General features: G+C 41.3%; 1 protein-coding gene across 9 annotated transcripts in view; it reads right to left on the bottom strand.

Moving 5' to 3' along the window:
• The window catches only part of LOC102695494 (engulfment and cell motility protein 2), a 70,459-nt gene that overhangs the window by 18,295 nt on the left and 31,606 nt on the right, over positions 1-20,558 (bottom strand). For 5 of the 9 annotated variants that reach the window (XM_015364853.2, XM_015364856.2, XM_015364855.2 and 2 more), the window contains exons 4-9: positions 19,257-19,329; positions 16,769-16,819; positions 16,005-16,174; positions 14,627-14,726; positions 1,883-2,034; positions 50-209 (exon numbers count right to left, since the gene is read on the bottom strand). In XM_015364853.2, the coding sequence (XP_015220339.1) occupies positions 50-209; positions 1,883-2,034; positions 14,627-14,726; positions 16,005-16,174; positions 16,769-16,819; positions 19,257-19,329 (706 nt within the window). The remainder of the gene's footprint in view (positions 1-49; positions 210-1,882; positions 2,035-14,626; positions 14,727-16,004; positions 16,175-16,768; positions 16,820-19,256; positions 19,330-20,558) is intronic. The other 4 variants (XM_015364857.2, XM_015364859.2, XM_069179315.1 and 1 more) reach the window with 1 other exon arrangement.

Below are 20,558 nucleotides of genomic sequence, written 5' to 3'. Positions count from 1 at the left end.
GAGAGAGAGATACAGGCAGGATGGTGGGCACGAGGCAGGGGGCACTGACCTGGCGGCGGTCCTCGGGGGCCTTCAGGAAGAGAGCGTTGATGAGAGCGATGGCATAGGTCTGGATCTCCTGGTTGGATCTGCAGGTGCACAGCAGGACAGGCAGGTGACATGAGCTGGAGCTGCAGGAGGCCACGTTATTCTCTGGTGCTGTCCGATTCCTGTCCCGCAAAGCGGCTATTAAAATCAAACCACTACGCCAATACAGTATCGCCATTCCGTCAAGTTTGTTTTATTGCCTGTGCGTACGAATGTATTTATCGGAAAACAAAAGCAAAGCAAGGCTGGGCCTGGTCAGTATGAGATGGGATGCAATTCGTAGTTGCTGCTGGATGTGTTATACTGTAGGTACACCACTCCACCCTCTGCTGCAGAAAGGATCAGTGACACTTGTGTTGAAAGTGAGATATTAAATTGAGGTCCTGTCCACACACAACTGATGATCCTGTGGTCATATGAGGGAAGTTATTTTTTATCAGATGATGTACTGCATATCAAAATAAACTTATTGCTACTGCAACACATTATCAAAGAAATTAGCAGAATCAATATGATCATCTGTAGCAGATGTGCTCACCTTGTACTGAAAAGATATGACACGGTACATTAATTATGCTGATTAACATTTGTCATCAATGGGGTGGATCTAAACGGAGGTGTACTATGAAAGTCACAGGGCTGCCATTTGTACGATCACTATTAGAAGCTGCACGTCTGCATGCTCTGGACCAGGTTTCAGATGCTGCATTCTGGGATCCTGTCTCATAAAGCCTGGACAAACATGTGCCTGTTCACCGGTCTTGAAGTCCTAGATGCCAGAAATCATCCCAGCTCATCCCAAAATGCTCAAGTCTGGCAAATAGGTTAAGAACAACACCCTCTTATCCTACATGAGAGTTGCTTTGACAGAAGCAACGTGAGGATGTGCACTGTCCTCCTGGAACGAGCCTGCAAGAAAGGAGGTGGGTTCTGTCGTGTCTGGACACTCCTGACCACATCAACACACTTGAACCTCTCCAAAGATACTGCCGTGACTCTTGGGCTCCCAAATTGTGGCCTATAATTAACTGAGCGTGATTGTGTACAGGACAGGTCAGAAAATGCTGGCTTTGAATTTCAAAGACAGTGAGCACCTGTACGCTGACTTTGTCCAGCCTCATGGCTGGCCCGATTATGTTGTTCTCTTGATAAGCCGGGTGTATTGGTTCCATCCTATGTTCTTCTTCTTGATTTCTGCATAGGGTCTTGACATTCAACAGTGTAAACTGCCTCATTTGTGCCAAATCAGCTTTCTCATTAATGAAGCAATTTAATGCTTATTTTAACAGTCAAAGTCATTCAATTGTATCACGGTCCTCCAAGAAAGATCAATGGATAATTAAATTAACAACAAAAACATTTATTCAATAGCTGTACATATAATAACTTTGACTTATATGAACAGAAAAGCAAAAGGATTGCATTGTGATTGGACAAGGAGCTAACCTCACCCTAACCTGAAAGAGTGTTCATTCAAAGAAATATAAATACATCTGTGTCATTGGTCTAAGCTACAATGTCCTGACAAGAGAGAAACAACTGTCCAAGAATGCTTTGATTTAGGGTGGATTGTGTGGAAAATATATTATGTTTTTTTCTGAAACGATGTAATGTCATTTACTTGCAAATTACACACTTGCAAGTTGGCTTGTGGTGAGTCCTAGGAGCTAGGCATTTCTTTTCTTATATTCTCTCTTGGACAAGCTTGGTTTCTTCTCACGCTAGCTAAACTGTATTCATGACATTTCCTATTTTTCACCGAGTCTGTCGGCTGTGTTTCCCCGTGTATACTCACACTTGCAGGTGGGCAATAAGCTGCCCCACTGTGATCTCCTGCGCCACCCGGTGGTAGAGGCTGTGACTATTCAGCACCATACTCTCGAGAATAGCCAGCGAACGCTGCAGGATGGACACGTCAACCATGGGCTGATTGACATAGCCGGCAATCTGAGGACAACAGACAAAGAGGGTTGGAAAGGTGAAGAAAGCTGAAGGAGGAAGGAGAAAGATGAAGTGTCCCTTCACAGTGTACACATGCTTGACAGACAATATTCAGTGCATTTCAAATATATCCTTCTGTGTTCCGTAGTGTTACTGTACATCAGCAAAAAATATTTGACTCTCGTTAATACAGTATTTGAGCCTGAACGTGAAACGAAAGTGGAAAAAGAGAGGAGAGACAGAGCCAAGAGAAAGCTGAGGAAGATAAGGACAGAGAAAGACAGAGACATTAGGAGAAAACAGCAGAAAAGGATAAGAAGAGTGATAAGGGAGAAAGTCAAAAAGGTGAGTGGATGGAGACAAAGTGTTAAGATGTTTTTTGATAAGAGGGAACAAGTATAAACTAGGAGAGACCCACACAATGTGAGGAAAGAGGGAGGTGTGGCAGGAGACAGACAAGAGGAAAGATTGATGATTATAAGTCTCCCAGGAGGCTCGGCTTGTAAAGGTGCCCATCGGAGCGCAGGATGAGATCTAGGACCATGCGTTCGAGCCAGGCTAGAGGGATGGAATCTCCCAAGGTATGGTTAGATTAGATGGCCAGGGCTCTCTCTCAGGCTTCACCTGCAGCCTCCTGGGCACTGGCAAACAGGAGGAGCTGCTGGTGAGGAAGGAGTTTCTCCTTCGTGGTGCAGAACCTCTCAAGGAGATCGTGGTGCCTGTGATGTGTTAAATGACAGATGGCTCAAAAACATCTGTGTGTGGCCTCCCTGAGGAGACACTCACCACTGGCAATTCCAATCCGGCTGGGTGAAACACAACTTTGTAAAAAGAGAAGTGGCAAGCAGAGGGAGGTGGTGCAGAAAGAGAAAGAATGATGCAGAAAGACAAGTGATGAGATGGAAACCGAGCAGGGCAGAATGAGAGACAAGAACAAGAGCAAAAAACAAAAGCCTCTTTCACTGTCAGTATGCAATTTTGAGATTGAAAGTAGTTTCTTATAATTCATTACATGACAGATTTCCCTGATAACAGCTCTTTTCTTATCAAAACGGGGGGAACTAATTAAAAGTGCATAACGACCTCTGATGTTCAATCAATGACAGTGCTATCTAGTAAGATGCTCTTATAACATTATTACATTTGCCAATAACAGGAAAAATATGTGTTAAATTTACTATGCAAGCGATATATCTGTAAAAAAGAAACTTGTTACATTCTCACTGTTGAACACCTACATACAGTATGTAATATTCACTGTTGCTAAGTTATTCAGCATGTATAGTATTAATGTTCTCTTCAGTGTTTCTATGGTTACAGAGCGAGAGCTGAAAAGCATGTTTAAGGAAAAGCCGTTGTGCAGATTAGACCAGTGTTAAATCAGTGTTACAGTTGTTAAATCAAGATGGGCAGGAAGTGTCACCATCAGTCACTGAGGTCACTAATGTCACGGTAGTTTATAAAACAGCATTCTTTTCACCTCTGCACATATTCACACAGACATAACACAATGCACGACCTCTTGATATTGGAAAACAAATCAAACATGTTTTTTTTTCATTTTCTAGCATATATTCTGATTAATCAAAAAGGAATATTTTAGCTGATATTCTGAATTTTGTAAAAAAGAAAACTAAAAATTATGTGTCCTGATATGATATGACTACTAATAACATGATAATAGTAACAATATTACTTCAGTGTGTGTCGCTGGCACTGCAGAGTTAAGCAGCATGCCTTCAATAACAGAAATAAACCACAGTCACATGAACCTTGTTGTAAAACAGACATATTAAGGGCTGCTTCTTATACATCATAACTTTCAAGACATAAATTACAATTAAATTACATAAATCACAAGCCTGTACTAAATCATAGAATTTGCTAAAAGGTTAAATCTAACAATCAATGTTATGACTAAAAAATAATATACTGTATAACCGTTTGTTTTAACTTTTTTGAGAGTGATAATACCAAACTCTGATTAATGATTCACAGCCTGAAAGGAAACAAGGGGGGAGAGGGCAGAAATACAGAGAAAAATGTTCTTAAGAAACCGAGGGAGAAAGAGAAAAGTAGAAAAAAAGAAAGCTGAGTCCAATGATGAGACAAACAAAGAAGGACAAGGACAGAAAGATTGCAGGATCTTCAAATCCTTCCCACCATCCAGTGGAAGGTTCAGAAGGAAAGAAAGTACAATTCCTTCTTTCAATTTTCTGCCTATCAGATTTCTTTAATAAAAGCCCATGTCTGTGTGCAACAGAAGAAATCTAATTAAATAGAACTTCTTTATTGTAAAGAGCTCCAAAATTCAGTGAAAGCAAAGCCTTTAAATTTAGAGACAGAAACACTTTTCTTGGAATTCATTATTTTCAAGATTAAAAGAATTTCACATTCAATGTGAGTTATTTAACTTGGTAGAGGGCACACTGCAGAGCACTGATCTAATGATACTGCAGTCTTAATCAAGCCTTTTGCTGTAAGCAACTTTTCTATTCCACTGACCAGCTTCCAGTAGATACTGTATCTCTATACTACCATCAAACATGCTAGATATAAGCAGCTTTTGAGCTATTAGCACTACAGAGACAGAAGCTACTGCCTTTATATTTTAAAAAGGACAGGAAGCTACCATGCTTTTTAAAAAAAGATGAAGAGACCATCCGCATTGTCAAAATTAATTAATTTAAAACATAACTTATCATAAAATTAGAAACATGTATTTTTAAATAATTAAAGAGTAGTGGTATCATGGAAAACCAGATTAAAAATTGCTTTTCCTCTAGAGCAGAAAACAAATTTTAGCCACTTTGCTGCAGCTGTTCATTACATAGTTATACAGCTATAAAGCAGATCAGAATTCTACTGGTGTTTTCTAAATTCATAAATACAAAATGTCCAGCATCACAAATCACGAACACGGAGGATTATTTCTGATAACGCTCAAAACCCGGGTGCTAATCACACATCCCCAAAACCCAAAATAACAAATGTTATATAATAAATAAAATAATTTATTCAAATTGCTTCTGCAATGCGGAGAACCTGACGTACGTGGTTCAGCTACAGTATATAATATGTTAATCTGACATTGGATTTTTAAGGGATATCTTTGCTCTGAGCAACAGAAATGCTTACATCCATCATTCTTTCCATTTTTTATTCACCTCACCACCACCAGTTTATCCAGAGTTTACTCATTTGCCATAGGCTGACAAATAAAGCAGTGACTTTATGATCATCGATGATCACACTCAACACTGCAAGCTCAAAGAAAACGGCAGTACAGAGGGCTGCTGCTGAACCTCTGACTAAGGGACTGGTTTAGGTGGCTCAGCCAAGTCAGTCCCTTCTACCTGTGGTCTTCCAGTTGCACGCAGTTCATCACACAGTCTAGATTCATACCAGGAATCTGGTAATTACAGGACAAAGCAGATTTCGTATCTTGTTGAGACACCCAAGCAAACAGAAACAAGAAGCAACCCGACTCAAAGCTGGCCTTATCTTTCTCAGTTGCTAGCCATGATTTCAGCATGAAAAAATTAACGCTGACACCATCCACCCAGTTTTTTACCACTTCGTCCAATTCAGATGATTTTAGGGTTAAGGGGGAGCTGGAGCCTATCCCAGCAAGCATTGGGCACAAAGTGGGATACACCATGGATGGGAAACGAGTCCATCACAGCGCACACACAGACTCAAACCCAATCACACATACTCACATCAGGGTCAATTTTCCCAGAAGCCAATTAATGTACCAGCATATCTTTGGACTGCGGCAGGAAACTGAAGCCCCTGGAGGAAACACACTTAAACAGGGGAGAGAACATACATACTCCCCACAGATAGCAGCCCAGAATTAGCCACAGCAATTCTAATCATTGTGCCGCGATGGTGCCCCTGCAGAAACCAGCACATATTTCAAAACAACACAGTTCTTTCAAGATCAAGAAAGCACAATGACACACACACAGAGAACTGGCAACAAAAGCAATTAAAACCCCCCATTTTTATGGATGTTTCGCCAGCTGTTTAAATTTAAATTAAAGTCCAAGTTAACTGCAGAGAGTAGTTATTAATTTAACTCTGCAGACATGTCGAAAGGAAAATATTCATTTCCACCTGGGATATACTGCAGCTTTCTCTACATTTTACATCTTGTACTTGTCACCATATTCCACTCAACGCTTGCTGAAAAGAATAACTCAGGACATCTCTTATTCAGCTAGAGGTGTAATGGCAACAGGATGAGAATAATAAAATATAGTACATTAGAAGCTGACTCAAACAGGAGCAAGACGCAAACGCTAATTAAGAACCTAGCAGAAGGAGGCTGACATCACCAGTCAGCTTCATGCTTCAGGTATGGTGGAACTTTAATTAAGAGCCACTATTCTGTAATATTTTCAAAGGGGTGTCATAAGATCAAAAATAAAAATCCCAAGGCAAGAGCCAGACTTCCCACATCCCAAATATTGGAGCACATAACTACAGATCGCGAGATTTGGTTTAAATCCTAACAGCGCAATTATTCAATTAAAAGGTGAAGCATGACATTTGTGTTTAATTACTACTATGTCAGAAGATGTTACAGACATATCAAATATGACAGTTGAAGAATCCTATACTTAAGCTAGAAATATCACAGTAAAGACATACAACATGTTTAAAAGTTGCTCCTGATTGCGTAAGAACCAAATCTTCTGGTTTTCCTGTGATTAACCTTTAGAAAACTACTGAGTGTATATCAAAAAATAATTTCAGTAAGGTCTGTGATTTTTTATTGATGAACGCAACCATGTGAAACAGTTAAAGTGGCACGTCTGGTGAACAGTATTGGAAGACAGTCCTGTGATGAAATGTCAAACCCTGTTTTTTAAAAGGATGTGAAGGATCGCTGATACTTAGTGAAGCCTAGGTCTGGCTTTATTGCTTAAATAGATTTTGGCTCTATGATCACTGACCTATGCAGCTTCAGGTCCCTTAGTTTTTGTTTGTTTGATACCAATACAGCTTGAAATCCTCTACCGTCTCTTTATGTCTCGGCTCACTGCGGTGACTCTGGGCAGAATGAGGAAGGGCAGATACACTCCTGTAACTTGCTTTTCCATCATTCCACAAACTGCAAGCTCCACAGTGCTTGACAGAACAGTGCAGGATGGAGTCAAGTGTCTCAGAGACGATAACTGGAACCTTTTATTAGCTGAAAGGAGGATAGCTCACGTATGAAAGGATGTATATCTTTCTCATCGGTGGTCACCAAGGAAGAAGTCGATAACATGTTTCAAGCTGAGAATAGACAGAGTTCGCTACAAAACCGAAGAGGCAAAAATGCTACAAAACAGTAGGATCACTTAAAACCCATTCTCAGAGCCCGATGGTACTCAACAGTACAAATAAGAGATTGTTTTTAAAACTGTTACCAAAAATCACATAAGACAAGGAATAAACATGGATTGGAAAACTGTTAATACAGTAAAACACATCCACAACAAGAATAACAAAACCAAACCAAGTAATTGTGGATCAATCTTATTTCTAATACTTGTATGGTAATGGGGAAAAATTGAAACTAGAGGATTATTCAAAATGGAAAAGGATTCTAGGCTTTAGTAGATGACGAACAAAAAATAAAGAGAACAGTGATCCCTTGCTGTACAAGCAACTGCTATACAAGTTTTAATTTTTACAAGATTAAGAAACCAACCTGTTTTTTCATTTAACAAGCAGATTTTCACTCTGAGGTCTTGTACAGCACTGCTGAGATTCTGGTGTTTTAACACATCTTCTCGGATGGGGGATACTCTCCTTTTAAACTTTTTTTAAAATAAAGGCTTGTATGTGTTAAGTACATATACTGTATAGTTGCTAAGAAGTGTAATGATTGTACTACAGTACTGTACCATAAATGAGGTGGAGTGTTATTGCTCTCCTACCTGTTGATATTGCTAATGGCTTTAAGCACTTTACTCAAATAATTAACCAGGAATTTTATTGTTTTATTACTTAGGTACCTTTTTGAGCTGTAATAAAGATCGAGGGAACATTTTTGAGTTCCAATCAGAGATTATAACACGTGAAGTAATGGGAATTTACCTTAATTAAGCTGGAATGACATACAGTACTTAGTGGAATACCTAGGCAAATATTTAGAACAAGACATTAAATATAGACAAGTTTAGAGTGCAAAGCTTTAGGTAGCAGAAATACAGTGTAAGAGAAGGAAACATGAACTTAAAGGTGTTACATATGAAAATGACTCAGGTGTTTAAGTAGACATTTCCCTTTTTAGAATGATTTAGAGAAAAGAATAAAAACACAAAAGGAATGTTGGGACACATAGAGACATGGGAATGTTATAATAAAAACTGAATTGTATAATGCAGTAAATTCATTCTGAATAACGCATAGCTTTTTTAAAAATATATAAAAAAATATAGTTCTGTAATGGAATAAACCCAGAAAATATAATGAAAAACAAGTTGAATGATAGAAGAAAAAACATTTTTAACAGAGGAAACATAGCTTTTTTAAATAAAAGGGTTGTGTAAGTGTTGCTAGCAACATACCAACTAGATGATCCGAACAATGATCCTTGTCAATCTCTGATAATCCTTTTGTTTGTTCTTAACAGGCTACAATTGCTTTTGAAGATTACATAACGCACCACTTTCATAAAATAAACGTGAAACATCACTTGGGTAAAATTAATTTAAGATTGTAAGGATTTTCATCCATTTGCAAGCTTACAAAGATTGTCTTTAATGTGGTTATGTAATTACGAATACGCTAATTAAATACAGGCTCTTTTGTCTGCAGACAGACAACAAAGCCTGGGTTCAATTACAAATCTTTTTTTGTAACTAGAGGAACATTTCATCAAAGGTAGTTTCTCTTGGGAAAACCTTTAAACTTTCTATTATAAAAGACGTGTGGACATGCTTCTGTAATAATACAGGGAGGTTTTGGGACATGGGTATCCGATTACACAGATTATGTCAGATTAAGGGCTACAATGACAGGACACAGCTTTACTGTGGTATGGAGTAGACTCCCAAGATCTAACACTGTAAAATGTGACAAATCCTTTCAAGCAACCTGTGGATAGCCGTGTGTCTTCTTACACACCAGGGTGGTCTACCATGGTCCTGCAAGGCCAGAGTCCAGCAGCTCTTACAACTCACCCTGGAAGCATACATTTTCAAAGACTTGATACAATTGTTTTTGACCACTGAAACAATAGACCTTCAATAGGGAAACATCCATGGAGAGGTCAGATAATACATTATACATCAACAAGCATAAATACCAGAAAGGGTAGAGGATAACCAAGAAATGGAAATGAGGAAAATGAGATGTTTATTTTTATGGCGGCATGCCCAACAGAATACTTGGATAAGTTATTAAAACTGTGCTGTTTTCCATTCAAGGAAGTTATACATTTCTAGTAACAGCACACTCGTTCTGTGTTCTTGCATATGTTTTGGGGCAGAAGTGGTGAACTGTGTAGGACAGCTCAGGACACTTGCTAATTGCTTTCTCAAACTGACCAGAATTTGGGAGTTATGTAATTGTGTTAATTGTCTATTAATTTGCTGTTTATTCTGTGTGCATGTGTCTGGATGTATCATAAATTCAGAAATTCCTTGAATCACTAAATTTAGTAGCAATAGCACTAAAAATGGTTACTGAACACTTGCATTTTATGACAAATGTTTAATTTGCCAGTCGTAATGCATCCCAGCTGTGTTATTAGCTTTTAAAGGGGAAGAACACCTTTTAAATTGCTAAGTAATCAGAAGTTTTGGATAGTCAAACAAGTTGAAAGAAGCACAATAATACAACCTCTTTTGAACTAAAAGGTTAGTGTTTTATCACAGTATTTTGCATGCAGCAAAAATGAAACATAAAATATCATCAAGAAATCACAGAAGTCTCCAGTCTTGACAACAATGATGTTATAACCTTGCCTCAACAGTAGGCAATTTCCATACCTCTGGTTCCACAAAATGGTGCCCCAATTTGCTATTGCTCCATCTTAACCTTAATGTTCCAGCTCTGTACCTCCACCAGCCTGTTCAGCACACTGCACACTGGGTGCCATCCAGTAAATCACAGAGCACAGTGTGGACATCTTCCCCACTATTTTTAACCGGCTTGGACATCAGCTGAGCAATCTGTAAGTGTGGTGGTACTGGTCTCTGTCAGGCTGTATGGGTTCTGAAATAACCTGACGTTCCCTGTTCACTGCAAATTGTGTTCCCTCCAGAAACGCACCAGGAGGGCACACCGTGCAGAACAGCGGAATATCTCAATGAAGAGGCGTTTCCGAATGACTCTGTCTGGAAACGGGCGGCCAGGTGTTGCATTCCCTGAGGTTTCAGACATGGCATGCAAGCCTTAAAGTCCACAATGGGGACTTCCTCCAGGACTCTGAGGTGGAGTCAGGTTGCTGTGTGAACCCATCGTTTTCAGGTTTTAGGACCATAAAACACTGACAGGAAAGACCACACAGCGGTATGGCAAAAAACATGGGCAGAGCATTGAGGAGGGACCACAATGCAGCAGCGTCCCCTAGTGGCCAATAACCCAACAGGGTATAGCATCTTAGTGGCATTGTAGGCTGACCTAAGACTGACTCCAAAGTGGACCTTGCAAGTATAAGAAACAGTTTTGCTAAAAACATTGAATTATACAGGAAATTCCAGTCTGGTACAATATTACAAATACAAGAAGAGAAAATCTAGAGATCTACTATGCTTTAAAGCTAGGCATGGTTGTGATGCTTTAAGAAGAGACTTTAGGTGGGATTCTACATATGGGGATATATATTTTGCAGATCATGAAGCTTCACAATCATTTGTGGAGCATTTTTAAAGTAGGTGTGCCTCTGTAAAATACTGTAATTGTGTCACAACGGCTACTGAGAAGGCAAGTCGCCTGGTTGGGCTACACCTGGGCCTTATCAAACCAGAGCAATCAAAGAGAAAAGAGTGTGGAATTCCACATGAGGATAAGTCTGGAATAGCTCACATGGAATTAAAAACGCCCCTGTAATTAATAAGGAGGCTTAGAATAGAGCCGCTTAAGAGTGAGGCTATCAGTCAGCTTAGAGTCAGAGAGGGAAAAGTCTGTCAGGAGCGCCAGACGATTTCCATGGCGAAGCGACTCTGGCCAATCAGGATCAGGCGTGCGAGAAGGAAAGAGTGGGCTCTGTGCTGTGGAGTGTATTAACTGACAAACTGAGTCTGCAAGCTGCATGGTTAGGGATCATACTGGGGCTGTACAGGCAGATGGAAGTGTAGCCTGTTTACCAGGCCCAATCACAGCAGAAAGAACACTAGAGGGAAATGAAAAGGTGAGGAGCTGGGATCCCCTGCAAGAGCTTGACGAGCTAGAGAAACCAGGGGGCACCAGAGAGCTGAGACACGGCTCGAGAAGATCCGATGAAGAACATGGTAACAGCGACACCTCAGCTGCTAGACAGACACCCAAGCGAGGAAAGGGAGCAGCGTGCTTCTTCTGTGTCTCGTGAAAGTGAAGGGGATAATGTGAATGATAGCAAGGATCATGAAGTGGTAGAGCGATCAGCAGGAACAGAGTAACAGCTGCAGATGAACAAGCAAAAAGAGACAGCTTTGCTCATAATAATAATAATATAATAATAATAAACTTTATTTTATATAGCGCCTTTAAAGGTGGCTTCTCAAAGCGCTTTACAGGATGACAATAACAATAAATAAGAAGACTACAACAATAAATAAGAAAATTTCACAAGACAGGACACAATTATAATTACAACAATACAACAATAACAATAGAGGAGACCGTGGAAGATGGTATTAAGAAGAGCAGAGGGGTGAAGAATGGAACCAGTTAAGTAAAGACTTTTCTGAAAAGGAGGGTTTTGAGTCTGGATTTGAAGGAGTTTAGAGAAGGTGACTCTCTAATATCCTTGGGCAAGGAGTTCCAGAGCTTGGGGGCATAGCAGGAGAAGGCCCTGTCGCCCATACAATGTAGACGGGCTTGGGGGACAGTAAGGAGGGCAGAATTTGAAGAGCGGAGGTTGCGAGGTGGGGAGTAGGGCGATAAAAGTTCAGACAGGTATTGAGGTGCCAAGCCATGTAAAGCCTTGTAGGTGAGCATGAGGATTTTAAAGTCTACGCGGAATTTGACCGGAAGCCAGTGCAAGGACTCCAGGATAGGAGTAATGTGAACACTTGCACTAGATCTGGTCAGGATTCTGGCTGCTGAATTTTGGACATACTGCAGCTTGTTCAGAGTAGATTTAGATACCCCAGGGAGCAGAGCATTGCAGTAGTCAATTCGAGAGAATACAAATATGTTGATCAGCTTTTCAGCCACAGTTAATGATAGCATAGGGCGTAGTCTTGCGATATTTCTAAGGTGAAAAAAAGATGTTTTGACAGTATGCTGTACATGTGGGTCGAATGTTAAGCCAGAATCGAATATAACCCCAAGGTTTTTCAATTTTGATTGGAGCTCAAGTACAGAGCCATCTACAGACAGGGTTACAGGACTGGCTTTACGAAGTTGATGGGGGGTACCAATAAGCATGACTTCATGACTTCATAGAGGGGCTGACAGGGAAAAGAGACAGAAGAGATGCCTTCGGCAGAAGGGACAGATCAGTGGTGTTATGAGACATGACTAGTTATACAGTAGAGTGGGTTGTGGGCCGTTGATGTTAACTTGCTCTCCGCCTCAGTTCCATTGGGCAAGAGGTGATCAGGAGTCACACTGGTTGCAGTAAAGACACCTCCTGCCACCAGTGATAATACTTGGCCTGTTAACTTGGAACTGTACAGTACCTAGGGAGAATTCCAGTTCCTCTTCTCCACTAAATTTAGACCAAACTTCTGATTACCCGAAAAACAGTAAATGTGAGCAACAGCTCAAAAGAGAATTATTTTCTAAACAGCTGGGACTAATTTATCAAGAAAACAAATCCCCATACAAGAGTTCATTTTCCACTACTTTATTTTTTAGACCAAAGACAAATATTGTAGGTTTCAGTTACTATCTTCATCAAGGCTAATACAATATTTTTCCACAGCTTTTCACCTTCCTTCCACTGGTTAATTAAACACTTCAAATGTAACAATGTTTTTTAAAGATACGCTATTTATTTAACATGCTTGTTTCTCTGTCTGATATTTCTGTCAGGAAACCACATCAACATAAAATCTGTAAAAGGCAAGACAATAAAGAAAACCATGACTGTCTTTGTGTTTGCAGAGTCTTGGGAAAATACAAAGCATTTTCTGGATAGTAAACACTTCTGAAAAAAATCAAAACACCCTGAATTCAATTAATTGCAAATAGCCACTCCTACCTTTAATGTATTAAGTAAACAGCTTCTCTAACACCATTAACACATATTACCTTAATTTGCCAGCACCTGTATAACAAAACTCTTTACTTAAAAAATTAAGGGGCATGAGTATATTTGCAACATGCATTCACCACTGTTTTAGGCTGATGTCACCTGATAATTACAGTACTTCAAATACAGACAAATAAGCACCACACTTGAACAAGCCCAGCATCTGTTTTAGATCATTTTAAACACACGCTGTTAGTTAATTCAAAGCAATATGATACAAGTCTTTCTGCAGCATGACCCATTGTAACATGAATCATACAAAAGCTTAATCAGAAGTTGCTTTCACAGAAAGGACATCTCTGTGAAGCAAACACTGCCTAATTGATACTTAGCGAACAGTAAGTGAGTAATATTTCTTTAATACTTCAGAAAAGTAGGAGACACAGCAATTCTGCAGGACTGTTCTATGATTGCCAAAACTGAACGTATTCTCAGTAAAGTTTATTTATTGCCTTAACAGTGAAGACGGCAGTTTTCAAGACATAAAGACTGGTGATTAAAGTCAAGTTACAAGATATGAGGATAACATGTATACAGTTATCAGAGGAGAATTCCGACTTCCTATTCCTATTCCTCTCCAAAAACACTTCCTATCGTGAACTGCTACCTTTGTGTCAGGAAATTAGGTTTTCCTCCTTCCTCCTGGAGCCCAACCTGATCAGATGTCAGAAAATGTACCTGCACTGGGGCCATCTAATAAAAAACAGGTCACTGCTGAAAAAGAGGCACAGATCCCTCTGGATGCTTAACATGGTTATAGAAGGGGTAGATGCTTTGTATGGAAGAGAATACCATGTTTCAGACAAGACACGACAACTGCATAGATTTCTACAGATAAGGTTATCGTAACAAAAAGAATGGCATCACTCGCATTCAACAGGATATGAGCCATCTTTGATCCGTGATTTAAATATCAAGATTATTCAGCAAGTGATTGCAGGAGTTTTTTAGTAGTATGTTAAAACATAACAGTCAGTGCTATTCATCAAACAGAATTCATTCTGTAAGGATGGAGCGGAACTCCCAGACAACACGCAGCAAACACATGCTGCCTTCTGTTTGTGCTGTTCTCCCCATGTACTGCTGTTCATACAGCAGAACTCTCAGACATGCTGCCTTGGACTGGTGCTATTGCCCCCATGTGCAGCCAAAGGCACCAGCTCCTGTGGCAGAGGAGACAAGCTCACTCACCTGTTTGATGAAGGACAGGGAGATCAGATCCCAGGACACAATGCCGTGGTCCATCAGCTCCAGGAAAGCTGTCAGGGTAAAAGCCAGCATCTCCCCGAAACTACAGAAATAAACAGACCGATGGTCTTAAACACATACAATACAGCACAGCACAGTAGATGAGTTTGCTATTTAAATCAGTGCAGGGTTCCCTCCAAAGGGTGTGACACCCGAAGAAGGCTCAACAGCCAAAATGTTGTGTTTCTTTTTTTCACTTTTTGCATGGAATAAACCTTTACTTGTTCCTTTTCAGCCTATGCATGCTGACACACACAACTGATTTTCTGGCACAAGAAAATTAGGTTTCAAACTAAGATTGCACATCTTGAAAATGATTCACTGCGTGTGTACATGTGTGTGCGACTCACTGCATGTGTGCACGTGTGTGTGGGTGACTCACTGCATGTGTGCACGTGTGTGTGGGTGACTCACTGCGTGTGTGTGTTTGGGTGACTCACTGTGCGTGTGTGTGTTTGTGATTCTCTGTGTGTGCCCGTGTGCGTGACTGCCTGCATGAGCTCGTTTGCGTGACTCACTGCGTGTGCGCGTGTGCATGACTCACTGAATGTGCACATGTGCGTGTGTTTGTTTGGGTGATTCACTGTGTGTGTGCACATGTGGGTGTGACTAACTGCGTATGTGCGTGTACATGACCCACTGTGTGTGCATGTGGGTGTGACACACTGCGTGTGCACATATGGGTGTGACTCACTACATGTGCATGTGTGGGTGTGACTCACTACATGTGCATGTGTGGGTGTGACTCACTGTGTGTGCGTGTGATTCACTGTGTGTGTGCATGTGCATGACTCACCGTGTGTGCATGTGGGTGTGACTCATGCGCGTGCCTGTCACACTGCGTGTGCGCATGATTGTGACTCAATGCGTGTGCTCGTGTGGGTGGGACTCACTGCAAGTGTGCTTGTGGGTGTGACTCACTGCAAGTGTGCGTGTGGGTGTGACTCACCGCACGTGTGCTCGTGTGGGTGTGACTCACTGCGTGTGTGCTCGTGTGGGTGTGACTCACTGTGTGTGCTCGTGTGGATGGGATTCACTGTGTGTGTGCTCATGTGGGTGTGACTCACTGCGTGTGCTCGTGTGGGTGTGACTCACTGCGTGTGTGCTCGTGTGGGTGGGACTCACTGCGTGTGCACGTGTGGGTGGGACTCACTGTGTGTGTGCTCGTGTGGGTGTGACTCACTGTGTGTGCTCGTGTGGGTGTGACTCACTGCGTGTGCACGTGTGGGTGTGACTCACTGTGTGTGCTTGTGTGGGTGTGACTCACTGCGTGTGCACGTGTGGGTGTGATTCACTGCGTGCGCACTTGTGCGTGACTCACTGTGTGCCGCTCTCCACCAACCGCGCCAGCACGGCAATGCCGTCCATGTTGATGAACTCGGTGGCGAAGGTGGCGTCGGCGGACAGCTTGGCCAGCTCCTTCAGGGCCTCCAGCCGTGCGTCCATCCCGTGAGACTGGATCCTCTCCAGGAGCTGCCGGGCGGCGCGAGTCTGCAGATCACAGAGGCACAGCCTGAGCGCACAGCACGACCCTCCCCACACACCGCGACTCTGCACCAAGACACACGCGCACCCAGCAAGCCACCGTGTGCACTGGGCAGCCACGTGCCCCGTCCGAGCACGGTTCTCCTCCAGCGCTCCATACTTCTGCTCTGACCTATCATACTACAACAGCACCGCAGTTAAGCAGGGTCCACATGTGTAAGGCCTGTATAAACCTACACGTAAAACATATTCATGGTATATTACACGCTTTTGATGTAACAAAACTGCACTACTAAGTGAAAGCAAGTAAACTGATACAAATGTTTAATGATATTAAATTCCAAAGCTCTCCATTTCCCAGGATTACTAGGATGCTGTGGAATCCATGAATGATTGTATGATGTCAAGCAATGTTCCAACTGGCTAAGATATTTTTTGATTAATTCCCTGTACTTTTTTTTTAGACAACTTCTCACTTAACGTTGACGTAAACCGGAGAAAATGACTGAAACCACTGGCAAAAAAAATGAAATTGAAAGCTTCATTTTCAACCTCGGCCCTTCTTTTTTGTGAATGCAGAGAGGAAGGCGGGAGACTCACAGGGGAGATTGCGAGGCGAAGGATGGTCCCATTCTTGATTTCACCCCGGCTCTGAAACAGACCGCAGTGAGTCAGCGTGGGGCAGTTCACCAATAACCTACAACTGGCCGTGTGTCTCATCCTGCGATACCAAGAGAATAATCCGAGCTCCACAACACCCGTACATACAGTACTACAAACTCAACACTCAGCTATGGCTTTGCAAAGCCTGTTCAAAAGAGTTCAGGGGCGCAGACAGTACAATTTAAGAATGGTTAAGATGACAGAAAAGTGGACCTCAAAATTACATCAACCAACTGGAATACCAAAATCATCTATCACACAGCTGGTGAACAACCATTGATAGCACACTTTTATTGCATGAACACTGATTCCAACATGGCTCTCTCTCTGCAGTGCTGCTGATTTAAAAAGAGCTAGTGAAAGTCCTGTAAAGCAGCAATACTGCAATGGGTGTAGCATATAGCATGGAAGTACAGCCAGACTAAGGAAAGCAGCTCTTCTGGCTTAGTGAGTGCATAAGTGTGCCAAAGTCTAGGAGACTGAGGTTTGATTCCTACACACAGCTCAGTCCAAAAGCTTCTAACTTCTTTGGCACCCAAAACGCATGAACGCCTAAACTGCTGGTGTCCCTAAAGACTCATGCTCATAGGCTCATTAACTCCCACTGGACCAAATATATTTTTTTCTTAATAATGCATAACACAATATCACAAAAAACACAATGGCAGGCCCTCTAAGCAAAACTCTTTGGTGTGCTGGTAAGGCCAACAGGGTCCCACGTGTGATAGGGGTAGACACAAGGGACAAGAGAGTGATCCCTGCCATGGTGAAACACGGTGACACCCAGAAGTCTTTGCTGAATGCTTGTTCTCCTTCTCTGCTCAAGAGAGGATGAGAAGTCTGGATGTGGGTCTCTGCCACCCCCACCTGCAGAGCCATGCATCATCTGACCACAGGTGTGGAAGCATTGAGTGGAGGAATGCACTCACTGACCGCACTGGAAACCAGTCACGGGAGTCACCTCTGCCAATTGTGCACCACTGCTTAAAGAATCACTTTGGACCCCAAAAGAACTAACACCTACACATGGCTCCACCACGACTAGAGGTTTCTACGATCTTGACAGCAAAGGCCCTGCGGAACCAAAATCAGCCAGTGAAGCACAGCAGCCCCTCTAGGGCCATACGCTGCTGCACCCACTGTGTCTCTGCACATCACATCAGCCACTGCCCTAACAGAAGTGTTAGTACTCGGACACAAAACTAGCTGACTTACAAGTATATTAAGTGTTTGCATTTGGAAGGTGAGCACACTGCAATATTCTAAAATAGCTTGTATAATTAACACACCACCTCAGACGAGTCCTAAACCACCTTATGTTTTGGACATTGGTGTGGTGTGCAGTGCCCTTGAAGTTCTGGTGCAGGACAATTTAGGCCGATTAGAACAGAGTGACTGGGCCCCAGGTTATAGCGTTTGTGGTTCACCTCGGGACTCTCTATAGTGTTTTTTCTTCATTATTTATATGCACCTTTGCAAAGACAACTATATTTTTACATATGAATCAATCACAGCCTTTATTGGCTGACTTGAACTGGATGAAAGCATGGACCCCTTAATCACCAGCACTTCTGATACAGGTCTAAAGAATCCAAGCTCATATCATGGGTGTTGTGCTCTAGACCACAGCCAGTGATGCACTGCACTCCAGGGACCATCAGGGCCCAGACACAAGGAGGCATGTGGGTTGATAAGAGGGAGACCAGTTGCCTATGATCTTATAAGAAAGGGGTCGATGAGGAGCCAGCAGGCATCCTACAAGCAATGAGGTCGAAGGGCAGAGCTGACAAATCCCATCCAGCCCCATCTTTCTTATCACCCACCTAGGGCAATGTTCAGGAGCCACTCTGAAGAGCAGAAGTTGGGAAGAAGTAAAATCATAATTATTAAAATGGTCTAATTTCTATACATTTTAGAGGGCAAAGCTTTAATTTTAAGCCAAATAATAAGCCCTTGTTGTCTTCGGAAAGCATTACATTCAGTACCTAAGAGTATTTTACTATGTGGGATTTGACCCTTGCAAATTCTTTGAAGCAATTCTTACAGCACATAAATGATACTAGTTACCATATGGCAATTGAGTACTAAACTTCGATGGTCAAATTAGTGCTGACAAAATCCGCTTTTTTAGCTGCGAAAAGAAGTAGCCAAAGAAGTAATTGTTCTTGGCATCCCCCATTCATATGAAAACAGAAGTACAGATTTCAAATCTAAGAGTACACGTCATTCATTTAAAAAATCTTCCCAACATCAGAAGTAGCCTCACGTAGTATGTTTACTTTGCTTTCTAGTAATGGCTAGCTGTACAAAGTGCTACAGTAAATGTCAGAGGTAATCTCACACTGAAATGGTGTGTCGCAATGGGGCTATACAACTGTAATAAGCTAACATGACACGGACTGTACGGTACAAGGATTAAACTCACCTGTTCTGTGATGTAGAGCTGGGGACCGTCAGCATATCGCAGAGCAAACTGATCAGAGCCCGACAGAGACCAGCTACAGAGAAGAAAGCACAGCCTCAGCTCAGACTAGTTTTAAATACAGTCACACACAGAAGGGGGCACAGTCTTTGCAGGCATGACAGAACCCAGGTTTTTGTATTTTCAAATAGCACAGAACTGTTGCTGCGAGTCTGGCGGGGTTATACTGTATATCTACATTTGATTGTTGGCAATCATCATGTGAGCATAAATTTTTCATTAAAAATGTGTGGATTGCAGGCCATTTCTTCCACACAGCAGAAATAAGTGAACAACCTGAATTCTGAAGTTCTGTTCCTACTTAGCTGCTAATTATAAATATTAACTGAGTAGCAGACTGCAAATGCCCAAACCAGATTTCAATAATAATAAAATAAGAATAATAGGTTAGAAAATGGAAGGGTGAATAAGAATAGGAAAGTTGCAATTCAGCAATCTATCAGTCCTTTAGCATAAAACAAGAAATGTATTGTTTATCGGAGGGGTTTTTAGCTGATTATGCTTAATGGATAAATATAGCAAATGCATCAGAACACTGTGAACATAATAGCTGACTTCCTTTATTTTGCAGAACACTGCCTCCAGCACAACAGGTTGTTAGGACACTAATAAAATTAGGACTACCATCTGTTTGACATTCTTTCTAACTTTATTAAGGTTGAGGGTATTGTAGAACGCTGCTATCTTAATTATAAATACAGTTAATCCTGCTGGTGGCTATTTCTACATGCATATTGACATTGAATATCATGTATGTATCAATAAAATGTAAGTTCGTATTTTACAAACTAATGTATAAACTTGATTTGGAAAAATCCTCTCAGCTGCATTGAATTAGTAGTGTTAACAAAACGAATAATAGTACTAATTATAACTACTGAGACATACAGTACAATTCCCAACCAACAAATCCAATGCATTTTTGTAGTCATTTTTAAAGATTTCAAACATATATATACACTGAAGGGACTAAAAACTGAACAACAAAATGAGTAATGGAGGCAACATTATTTCCTAAATTTTTTACATCACTCAATATATATTTCATATCCCACACAGCCCACTATATCAAGTGTATCTACAGTGTGTGACTCAGCTGAACCTCTTTGTAGGTTTTTCACAAGATGTATTTTGTAGTAAATATTTGAAAAAGAAAACCGCTTGAAGCTTGCATTACCCACCTGTCAATAAATCCTCCACTCTAATACAGTGCAACATGGTATTTGTAGGAGCTGAGTTATCCCA

This window comes from Lepisosteus oculatus, chromosome 16 (genome assembly GCF_040954835.1).
Source record: "Lepisosteus oculatus isolate fLepOcu1 chromosome 16, fLepOcu1.hap2, whole genome shotgun sequence".
In the NCBI taxonomy this organism is placed as follows: Eukaryota; Metazoa; Chordata; class Actinopteri; order Semionotiformes; family Lepisosteidae; genus Lepisosteus; species Lepisosteus oculatus.
Note: the sequence above shows the minus strand (reverse complement) of the source record. Positions and strands in the feature narration are given on the sequence as shown.